Here is a 12,166-nt window from a genome sequence, read left to right as displayed (position 1 = left end):
GCCAGTGTTTGTAAACACACAATAAGAACATTTATATAATGTCTTGGTCGCTGCCTCGATAAAAACTAACAGGAACTAAATATAGTCCTAAAGAGAGAGACCTTGTCTGATTTGCCACCTATAATTTACCGATACTTTTATACGGTGGAAAATTTCATTGGATTGGCACGGGAGAGATGTAGCGACAATAAAACCACTGTATAGGCTGCTACTGGTGCTTCTAGTGCATGAGTTTAGTAACTACTTGAAATGCCCAAGTATTCTTGCCGTAGTTAAAGCATAGATCTTGGCTTAAGGAAGCTAACAGTAACTGCATGTTCGACGTAAAAGTCCTATCTGTGGAAATGTAGTTTCGTAACACAGCCAGCTTGTAGATTTCAATATCGCTTTCAAAGCTGACCTACCTGATAAAGCTACTAGAGAGAAGACTGAACTAAATGTTACAAATTGCTTCGTTTTACAAGATGAAGATGTGGAAGATCCTTAATTTAATCAAACATAGCATTATTAATAGGTCCCCAGCATTTGCTCATAGAGAGTTCAGGGGGGGGGGGGGAGAGGAATAGCACACAGTAGGTGACTTCATTATAGCTAGACAATATTTAGAATGCAGATTCCACCCAATAAGGAAAAATCTGTTATTGTATAATCTAAGGCTGTGAATAACTGTGTATATTGCAGGCTTGGTTGTTTATACTGCTTATGTACAACACCTGAAATTTCATCTCCTCAGTATGCTACGCTATGGTAAGAATCTAGATGTGCGGGTTAATTTTATTATTCGTTTTTTTTTATAAACATCTTTTTGCATACTTTTTATAAAACTGTAAAAAAGACATTGTTAGAATGGGTTTAAATGCTATTATTATAAGTATTTTCTCAGTATTCTCAATGTTTATCAATACTCTGTCTATCAATACAATGTTAGGTAGACTTGATGCTGGAGATTTTTCTAGCTGCTTGTCGATGATAAGATGAAATGCTCTAATGAGATCGTAAGGCTAACCTGATAAATTACCCGTGTGTACGCATATATAAGACCGCTGTATATGGAGATGTCAGTTGGTCACTCGGTCGTTTTACGCCTCTGCAGAGCAGTCAACATTGGGATAAATGCGTGGTGGGGAAAATGCCATTGCCAAAGGGCTGGCTAAACCCTCATTTTAAAATGAAGATTTAACCAACCCCAAAGCTAGCAGCCCCTTTCAGCTTGGAACACCTTCGGGGCGTGTTTTCAAAACGACGGTGCCAAAGCCCTGGGGCTGCTGTACACAGCCGACATCTTATTTTTACTTAATGGCTTAACAGTCATTCTTCTGGATCGGTTCTGCTAAAATTTGGGTTACTTGTACGCAGCTTCATTGCATGGAACGTACACAAACAATATCTCGTACCCGGGCGTTCCATACAAATATACCTACTAGTTTTGCAGGTAAGGTAAAGATGAGCCATACTAACGATACAGTAAGTTGTCCACATGTTTTATTATCACTATTAAGATTGACTTAAATTAACAGAACGTACATGTAATAAATACAATTAACAGAAATAGAATTGTATTTAATTCTTGGCCAGATGTGGTCAAGTCATCGTTTATATGAGGGCTTACACCTAAACATTTTCTTTCCATAGTGCCTTGACATAATCTCGAAAAGAAGTATTGCGATTTGAATTTAGAGTCATGTTGTTTCTTAAACGAGTCATGTTCAAGAGACGACTATACTGCATCTATCGATTCGGCTGTGCTTTTCGAGCCGAAAGACAGAGTAAAAATACTGTTAAAAACCTACGCTCTATATGAGCTGAATAACTTTACTATGTAAAACGTGTTCAATTGCTGAATTCGAATAATAGTCGAACCAATTTGAACTAGATTGGTTTTTGGGGTCAGTGTAAATGGTGTTTTACCTCCCGAGCGACTACTTCAAATCCTCAACACCTCACCAATCTCTTCACCTTTAACAACTGCCTGTAGCGTTAGGAGTTTTCAGACTTTGGTTTTGTTAATCTTCTATATTCACTAGACCGGCTCATTAGTTCAACTTCATCAAGTCATCAGAGCGTCGCGAGATTTCGCCAGCATTCGCAATGTTCTCTAAAGTTACAGGGACTGTTTAGCCGAAGTTCGTACTTCCTTTTTGCGATCGAACGCCACCAGTCATTCGCTTGTTTATTTGCCATTGAAGAGGCTGTCCTCATCATCACTAGTGTGAGGACTGCCTAGTCGAGAGTGAGCGGGCGATGGTGGCTCCGAAAAAGGGCGTGGATAACGAATTTGCAGTCGCTGTAGCTCGGCGATTGCTTGAAGTTCGGGGTGGACCTTTAGAAGTGCTTCGCGTCTGGCAAACCTGTTAAACAGAGAGTAAATTATTTCTAAACCGGGAGGATTTGAATTAGTTTAGTTGTCTAGCTGGCCAAGGCATCGCTCCAAAGAACCAGTTAGAAACCAGACCCGTTATCGTACAGCGTCGCTTGCTGGTCGACGTGATTGATGGTTACAACTTCCATCATGAAAAACGTTTTACCAATAGACTCTGTGTATGTGTGTGTGTGTTCAATAATAGACCTATCTAATAATATAGATAATTCAATAATAGAAGACATGCAATTTCGACAATTTTACGAATAACCCGTTTATACTCCAATTGTACAGTCACTTGAGAGTGCTGCATAATAATAAATCGACTGGACGACATTATCTTTACCTTAACAAACGGATAATATCAGCTCGAAGCAAGACACTCACGAATAATACTGTGCCAGGTTCTTCCAATCAAGTAACTCTGACAGGCGTTCAGTACGGTTCCTTTGGATGATCCTCTGGCGTCTGGTCAGATTGCAGAAGTCCAAAAGGAACTGCGCAAGTTGCTCGACGCTTTCGTCAACGCCTTTAAATTTACGCTCAACAATATAAATCCCATACGACATGGGATCATCGACATGTTCGTTGATGAAACACCCAAAACCTGCGGGAAAAAGGCAGATACGGTACGCATTACGTTGGCACTGTGCACGCAATCCAGGTGCCACGGAACGATCGAACTACTAACAAGTGAAGGTCGTGAAGGTCGTAGAAATCAGAAACGATGGCTCAAATACTATGAGAATTAGGAAATGAAAGGCTTCTTCTTTGTAATTTTCCGCCGAATTCTTAACAAAGTATCTATTTCCCGAAAGAAAATCTCATAGGATAATAGCAGAAGTAACCACTAAACTAACGTAACTATCAAGTAATTATTAACCACTCAAAGCAGTAAGGCGTAACCACGACGTATTATAGATCGACACACACATGCCGTACGTGCACGCGCCCAGGCGAACTCGAACCAACGACGACCCATGCTTAGCATCCAGATATCGTTTCTTGAAGATCCGGAAAAAGCACGAGTAGAATAAAAAACAAAAAATATGTGCAATAATAAAATTTAATAGCGCTATAAAAACAAAACCTAGTGGGTATGCGCTGATGGTCTAATAACCCAGACCCATTTAGACATCCGAATTACCTGCGAGGCACGCAGAATTCTCACCTGACAAGTTTGTGGTCACCGATGGAATTCCCATCAGGGTGCATTCGGCAGGTGTGTAACCCCAAGGTTCGTAATACGACGGAAACACGCCCAGGTGGCACCCACGGACGAACTCCTCATAATCCATGGGTAGCAGGGGTGATGTCAAGGAGAGGAATTCCGGATGGAATATCACTTTTACCTGAAATCGAAACGTCGTACATGACCATTATGATCAGTTTAGTATACGCTAGTGACAATACAACGAAGAAATCGGTAGTACCGAACAGAAAACGATTGTTTTCTGTTCATTTGCGATAAATGAATAAAATTAATTTGTTTATCAATAGGCTAGCTAACAAATATTCCGACAAGCGTTCATGCCAATCGGAACAGTAGTACCTAGATAAACGTATCGAGCTTTACATTCAGTACGACGATTAGGATCGCTTCAAACGTTTCTACCTAACCATTGCAGGGAAATCATTGTCGGTCAAAGCACATATACGACGCCTTGCACTCGGAAGAGCTTACATTAACCGGCATTGACTGAGAAGCTAACTAATAATGCGTATTTGAAAAGAATCTGGCCCAACAAGATATTATTGTTATTATATTATATTAAAGATAATAATGTTGATAAATTTGTCAACAGCTTCGTTATTCGAAAACATTGGATAACGTACACAAGCGCATACAGGAGCGTCGTTTTACGTGCAGTTTTTATGACTCACATTAGTGCATAGAACAAATAGTTAACGCTTCCATGATCGCATTGAGGCTGATATGTAAAAGATTGAAAGATGAAGACACAACATAGTTCTGTTCTTGATCTACCCCTTATGGTTTTGTTTTGATCCCTCGCAGCTTCCAAGTGGGTTTGCGACCAAGTCCCTTCGCCGACCACTTTAGAAATCACGAGGTCAATTCGCGGAGGTTCGAAGCAACATTAACCCTAAAAGATGTCTATCTTCGACACTATTGTCACACACGTTATAAGTCTTCACCGTGGAGACATCTTCTGTGTCAAACTAAAAACTGAAGAAGAGCACCGGACAACCTTCAATATGTCACTTTTCTGCCCGTTGGATGAAATGAAGCCTAACCTTATCATGTCGATTGTTAAACAGTTGGCAACGTCGAAACGAAGACAGTACAGGGTCCATGCCATCATCGATCATATTATGGGTACAGATTGGGGGAAGTGACGATTTTTGAGTTGAGTAGATTCCTGTAACAGGAGAAAAACGATAGTGATCACTTCAATTAGACGCTCTAATCTATCTGCTTATTATGGTGCTGTATTATATATATATATATATGTAGGTAAATTGTGGCGCAGACTTCATTAGTACTAATTCTATATGTAACAAACTGCTCGCCGAAATTGATCGATCGATGGAAAAAGGTTGTCTCAACCACTAGGTTTCAGCTCCCTATTATTAATTTCAGTCAGAATCTACGTCAGCCTAGCGCACATTGACGATTGTGTAAAAAAATATTATCGATTGTTGATTTATTCCAAAATAAACCTGTTGCTAATCATCTAACGATCCCTTTTATTCGGTGAGCGTTGCGCGATTGTTTCGCATACAAGTTACATCCGCATAAAGATGGAGTTGAGTGCGTGGCCAGTCTTATTGTCGTAAGCCCAGCTAGCTAGCTAGCTAGCTAGCTGGCCAGCCAGCCAGCCAGCCAGCCAGCTGAGAACTGGTCTAGTGATGAAAAAAAGCCCCTCATACTATAATCTACGATCGGTCAAACAGCTGATATCTGTTAGGCGCCAACAGGGAGCATGGATATTTTCGAAACCTACTCAGGTCCCCAGCCTCTTGTTTTGTTCAGTTGTTCCCATCTATTCCCTTGTCATATTTCAATTGGTGTTCGAAAGGCGCTTCCAAGATTGCAATAGATAGCAGTCCTAACTTTAAGATGGCAGCTCTCAACTCGATTTAGAGTGCTTCCGGGCACAATATCCCGTAAAGTGTGGAAGCGGTCGTCAGCTGTTATTTTCATTAAATACGTGGGCGTATCTGCGATGTAAAGTATTTCACGTCTATAATGCGAAGTCGTTTATTACTGTAACCCTTTTGGAAACATTTAAAATTCAATTATCGTGACTACATACACCGTGTGAACGAAAAAACAATATCCAAAGGCTATATCGATACATATAAGGTGCTTGAGTTAACATTAAGCCGACGTAAGAAGCTTGTTACATCGCTTAGCGAAAGCACAAGCTATCGCGATGGTAATTTACGAAAGGGTCCAAATGTCTTTCGTAACCTAGTTGGCTTTCATTGCACTATAGGACCCAACACGTGGTCTTTCCTCGCTGGCTGTAGGCAGACTGAGGGGAAAAGGTTAGGCAAGGAGAACTAAGGAATAGACAAACCGAGCAGGCTATAACAGTACTGCTCGCTTTACACTGACACAACCGAAGCATCCAAACGCTGAAAGTAGATTACTTTCTTCCTATAGGACAATAGTCCAATGCAGAACGATCCTCCAACTAGGACCTTGTAGCAAAAGCTTCTAACGAAATTTCAAAAAAAAATTGAGCATTGTACAAACCGGACTTCACACAAACAAAAAGATTCCCTATATCGTTGAGTAACAGATCTAAGCATGCATCTAATTATGAATCTTACCCCGTTTAAGCATCACTAGATCCTGTGGGGTAAACAGTTCCTTAGTGTCAGGAATACGGCCGCTTAATGCTGTCTCGTATAATCTGAAGGCGCAATACATAGACAAGCGAGTTAGTCCTGTTACCATATTTATGTTGGCCATGACCAGAAGCTCTTTTTTAGCCATGAAAATCATTTTCTTCTGCAGCTATAGCTCTTGCATTCGAAGGACAACAATAACAGTTTGAAGGCGTCGATAGAATTGTCCGTTTCAAAGGTTTTGTTTTTAACAATGAAATAACTTGCAAACAATCGTATCTACCAAGACGCATGGCTAATGACTAAAAATGGCAACGGAATTCGATTAGGTAGTTGGCTTTGTAAATTTTCACAATCAGTCTAACTACTATAGTTAAAAGTCACAGGAGAAAACAACAAAAAAGCCTCATGGGGCAAAGGGCTATATTTTTGTGAGTTATTCGAAGATCTAATCGATGAAGATTCGAGCTTGTACGGGTGACAATAGAAAAGTCTTCCAATTCTCATTGGGACCCAGCAGAACAGCACCTACAATAACAGCAGTACTCATACCTAAGGTTTTCCATAAGGTTGTAGCAATTAAAAGAAGCTTCTGAAAAATTGAAAAACTTCACTGACCGATCTCCTATTCGCCGCTGTATTTGATCGCAGGTCTCCTTCAGCTGTTTAGCAACGGCTTGTCCCCTGAGCGATTCTACGTTAAAGTTGTGAGTTTTTGCCGGGAAGATAAAAAACACCACAACCGTGTGTTCACAGTTCGTAGCTTTCATTCGATGATTTAGCCGGGCCAACGATTCAATAAACAAATCCGCCCCTTTATTGCTGAACTCATACCTTTACGATATTTTTCCGATAGTGTCACGTCATGAAAGAACCACATGAGATTAGTGAAAAATAATTTTCTATTGTTATTTTTTTTTCTTCGACACTCTGAATCACAGTGTCGTCATCGTCGTCCGCACTTCATGCGTATCAGAATAACAGTGCGTAAGTAGTTCGGTCACTGAATTCGGGAGGCACTGTCAGTAAACAACGCCTAGCGATATGGTGCACAGGTAAAATAAAATTAATTTGTTATTAACTCAATGCAATTTAGCAATATAGATTGCTAGATTTTGTTATTTCAGCTGTAGGAGAGCCTAGTTGTTTGCTGGTAAACTGTCTCTTATCTATTTCGTATCTATCTCGTCGCAGTCATTTATTTTAATTCGATCCATGCCCTTACGACTCACGTGAAAACAGTCGAGTGTATTGAGCGCCATCACTTACGTAAGCAACGACAAGGTAGAGTGTCTCGAGTAGAGACTGTGGAGTATTCAATTTAATGCCACTAGATAGGTCACGGTCACAGCTACGACCATGTATCACCTAGAGAACTATGGGCCAACTCGTTTGTATAACGTGGCGAAAGGTTTCGTTTAAACAGCGGGCTATGTCGTACAATGCCGTTTCTACAGGGGGGCTCGTGGCACGGGCAACGATCTGTAAGGTTCACTTACGAATTGGTCTAGATGTGTCTCAGTGCAGCTCGTGCAACACGCATTCTACCTAGCTGCATAACACTTTCTCTTAAGGGTTTCATTGTGAAGAAACAAGCCGTCTGCTCGTTGCGTGAGGCTCAACTGAAGACTCATTCCAAAGCTTGTTAATTCCATTTGGGCGATGTTCGCGACATCATCTAAAACAAGTTACCCATAGGAATATAGTAGTGACTTTACTAGCGTACTACTTTTGTCAACATAACAGCTTACCTGCCAGCAATGAAGAAGTACAGCGTTTTATCGAGATCAAAATCATAATGTCCGTGAAAATGGCCTCGCACAAAGTTGTGTATCTTTTCTTTTGCCATGGCGTGTTTGTTCTGGAAATCGTGATGCGCCTCGTATCTGTAAGAGAATATGCACTCTGTTGTAGGTATTTATAAAAACAGAATTATCATTTCAGCGACAAACATCAAGAAGGATTTCTTCCCATTCCTTCACCTTTACGAACGAACAATAAGGATTCGTAGAATATCATAAAATATTCGCTAGCGTTGGTATATTTAAGCCCTAATATAGTTAACGCTATTGCTGGCCATAAATCTGTTCAGAACAGTGACCTTATGGAAGCTAAAGCATTTGCGTCTCCTGTATGCATGACAGCGCGTATCGTGGAACCTGGGCACAGAGACACTGACTCTAAAATCCTTATAACTAAATAACTGTGAAACAGATTCGCGTCTGCTATAATCGAGAATTACTATATCTATTAACCTGATTTATAAACTATTCTGACCTGAGCCGTAAGTAGCCTAGATTGCAAGGTTGACTAGAGTAGCCCGATGATTTCTTTAGCGTCGCTTGGTCAACATCTAGCCACATAAGCCGCTTTTTAACCCCCCACCTTGAAAGATCGCCGGAGATATCTTCAGTCAATTATTTTATTGATAAATATGATCGCTGTGGTCGACAGCAGTCGTTCATTATCAACGAGATTTGGCTTCTGCCGTCATTTTACCTCGTAAATCAATAACGTAGCGTTTCCTATAGCATTATTGCCTAGCGCCTAGATTAAGCGTCAACAACGACAACAAGTCAAACAACAACAAGACTCACGGAAATGACTTTCGCAGCATTTCGGTACGAGAATTATTATAGAATAGCATTTTGGGCATTATTACTTGTTTGGTCGTGATTCTCCGTTTGTTTAGATAGATTGTGTGGAAGTGGACACGGAGAAAGATAAGAAATCAAAACAAAATCTGGCAAAATAACCACTTTGCCAATTTGAGGCAGCGATAGAATTATAATGATTCTGTCCTTACGCCTTATTTTCTGGTTGACCCTCGGGTTACTCACCTTTTTACGTTGAGCCCATTCGGCGTAATTACTTCGGCCTTTCGACGTAACAGGAACTGCGCCTCAAGGGCGGTGATTTCGGAAACAGTCGTGAAGATGTGCGCGGTATGGGTGGCGGCTCGTTCTATGCAATAACGGTGGTAAATACCACGATCGCCTGCTTCACGGTCCAAATCAAAATCGGCGAGGTGATTATAAAAGTCCACATTACCGGCGCATAGATAACGGCCCAATAGTGTGGCGTGCGTCGTGAACACGGTGGCGACATCGAGGTGCTTTATGCGACACTGCTGAAGGCCAATTCCGGTCATCCACTCGTGGAAATGTGCTGTGATGTAAGGGGTACCTTCGGAACGAGCTGCGTTCACGAACTCCTCGAGGAACCATGCCGTAAGGTAGCCAAACAAAACAGCATCGTTTGATTCGATATCTTCATAAGGTATTCCGATGCCAGACTTCTCGTACACGTCTTGTCGCCAGGCAGTAAGACGATCAGAGACTGATCCAACGTCAACAAGTAAAATCTGGGGATAACCGTCTATGAGCCACCGGCCATACACAAAATTGACTTTTTGGTCGTGGAACGATGTCAGTGCCCTTTCAAACAACTTTGGTGGTTCTGTAATTTCGACCTCCGTCTTAACGGCGTTCTGCTTCAGTGGACCGATAAGGCAGTATTGGTCGCCCAACTCCATGGTCGATGCTTCGGCTTTTGTCTTAATTACGGTGTAGATTCCACCCACTTTGTTGGCCGCTTCCCAAGATACCTCAAAAACCCAAGCATTTTGCCGTGCAGCCTCAGCACCCCGGTCATAGTAAGGCGGCATTTGATTGACCCCACCTTCGGCGTACAAACGCTTGGAAACACGGGACATGGTTCCTATTCCAAACCGGAGCTTGTGAGGAATATTATTAACTTCACGTTTCAAGTACGTGCGCGGTAATTTAGACAGGTTCGACAAAATACGTAGACTGTCCACTCCGAAGACACGCAAACACTCCTCTTTAGTGGTACTTCATACACGCTTTGAATATGACAACTATATACACGTCCCAGTTACGAACTGGCGCTTATTGAAGGAGTACCGTAATTTAGTGTTGGCTCGGACACTGACTAGAAAAGCAATGAATGCGCCAGAACCGATTGCTCTGAAAACGTGATTCCTAGAGCGCAAGATGCCACCTCAGTATGTCGCGACTTGTCTGTACTTCTTGCTTTGCGCCACCGGAAGTTTGCCCACGTACAGCCACAGGGAAGGCAGGGTGAAATTAATGCCGGCGGAGATTACATTGGCAGAGTCACACCAAGACAGCTAACGATGAGAAAATCACGAGTGAAAAAAAACGATGGGTGAGGGTCATACAAGCCGTGAGGGGGCCTCGAGAGATGATGCCGCAACCGGCGTCACTGCTACTGATACCACTAGGGCATGGCTCAACGAGATCGCCACTTTCATTTATTCACAGCACGACCGCCAGAAAACAACACTGTTTGCTGCTATTGAGGCTACGACAGCGACACTGCCTTATTACCAGTTAGTCAAGCAGCTCCACAATGTCGACCCTTCTCTCCACCAGAAACGCGATGTTCCCGTACGATGTCGTTCCCGGACAGCCCCTGGCGTGGCCAAATAACAGGATTCGATTCGACACCGGCGGAATCAATGACAGTCACCAGCAGTCGCCTATAGCCACGCAACAGTAACAGCCATACAAGGAACGCGGACAGCGACGCTGGTAGACCGTTGCCGGAGTTGTAGGCCGAGAAAAGTGAAGACGAAAACGAGAGCTTTGCAAAGCGGCAAACAATTGCTCGGTCCAGCAAGCTCGCCTGAAAGAGTGAGAACTGCTAAGAAACGCCAGGTATCACACAACCAAGACGCCATGTGCGCGATGTGGTGACACGGTTCTATCTTTTGCTTTGTTTTCTATGTTCCGTCCGACCCCCCTCGACGAACTCGTAGCGACTAAGCATGCGCCGACGGCGCTCGCACCTGCGAACAACAACATAGCACATGCGACTACCTCCTCGGAGAGCGGGTCGTAAGTAATGTTGAAAGAACCATTTGCGTTCAAGGTAGTACGATACCGACGGTCAACAGCGCTGCGACAGGTGAACGTGTTTCTAGAGGTCAAAAAAAAACGTGTTCTTTGTGCCACGATTGATTTTTCAAGTTCATCTTGATGACGTCTACGAATAGTATTAGAAAAGCGGCTGGCCCCAGGGAATACTCGGTGCAATATCCAAGGTCATTCGTTGTTGGATAAGTATATCGGAGGGCCGAAAAAAAGACGAACCCTCGTTTAACCTCACGTCCTATCCTATCCCTATACGGTTTGAAAATATGAGTAAGTCACCTTGTTTCAAACAGTCACTTACATAGGGCATACGTAACAAAAGGTATCTGATTTTTGCCTCGCATCCGACATACGGCCTTTGCCCGTTTGCAAATCCGCATTCATTATACATACTGCTATTTCAAGAGGAAACATTCTAGAAAACAATCGTCGGTCTGTGCTACGATAAGAAGACGAACTCTGAACGACTGGCTAAATTTGTTTCTATTTCAAGAACTGCTCCAGCAAAGCGTATTTACATGCTACTGATAGTGGAATATGAAAATAAATCAAGTTTTTTGTGGGGTACACATCGACTTGAATAGGTGCCAGCTGCAACCGATACTCACGTGGCTCCGTTTGGAAACTCAAAACATTAACTGATATCGGACGCCTTCGCGTAGTCAGATAGTAGAGACAACCACAAAAGACTCGGGTAGACCTAACGGTGAACATAAAAATTGTATTTTTTTTTTTTCCGTAAATGTTAAATACTGAACTGTTGTCAACATTCAAGGGATCAACCACTGCCAGTTTTTCATAAGACATTTGCCATCTGCCGAATAAATTAATATCTCACAGATTTTATAATGCTGAATTGTCCGCTAGTCTTTTTTTTGTTAAAATTGTTGCGGCTATTTTGGAAAAACGATGTATTATGTTATGTTGTCTACAACCCCCTAAGACCAGTAAGTTCTATTGCAAGTTTTATTCAAGAATTGATATTTCCAAATTTCCAAATTTATAAGCACAGTAGTTTCCTCAGTCCTCTCCGGTAGGGATATGTTATACATCGCTGTGCTTGTAATGA

General features: G+C 42.1%; 1 protein-coding gene across 2 annotated transcripts; it reads right to left on the bottom strand.

Annotated features, from left to right (window-relative positions):
* Window positions 1–1,454: 1,454 nt before the first annotated feature.
* Window positions 1,455–11,949, bottom strand: LOC111244536 (glycogen [starch] synthase, muscle-like). Of its 2 annotated transcripts, XM_022791759.2 has the most exons (9): window positions 9,019–11,949; window positions 8,456–8,563; window positions 7,930–8,064; window positions 6,797–7,012; window positions 6,161–6,243; window positions 4,616–4,740; window positions 3,531–3,711; window positions 2,747–2,966; window positions 1,455–2,348 (listed from the first exon to the last, which is right to left on the bottom strand). In XM_022791759.2, the coding sequence occupies exons 1-9, from the start codon at window positions 9,891–9,893 to the stop codon at window positions 2,171–2,173; spliced, it is 2,121 nt and encodes a 706-aa protein (XP_022647494.1). In that variant the 5' UTR covers window positions 9,894–11,949; the 3' UTR covers window positions 1,455–2,170. The 2 variants fall into 2 exon arrangements, with proteins under 2 accessions (XP_022647494.1, XP_022647496.1); XM_022791761.2 differs by lacking the exon at window positions 8,456–8,563 and having other exon boundaries at window positions 9,019–11,945.
* Between the last annotated feature and the right edge of the window lie 217 nt (window positions 11,950–12,166).

Source organism: Varroa destructor, unplaced genomic scaffold (assembly GCF_002443255.2).
Source record: "Varroa destructor unplaced genomic scaffold, Vdes_3.0 BEIS01000002.1, whole genome shotgun sequence".
NCBI lineage: Eukaryota > Metazoa > Arthropoda > Arachnida > Mesostigmata > Varroidae > Varroa > Varroa destructor.
This window is presented reverse-complemented; position numbering and strand designations above follow the sequence as displayed.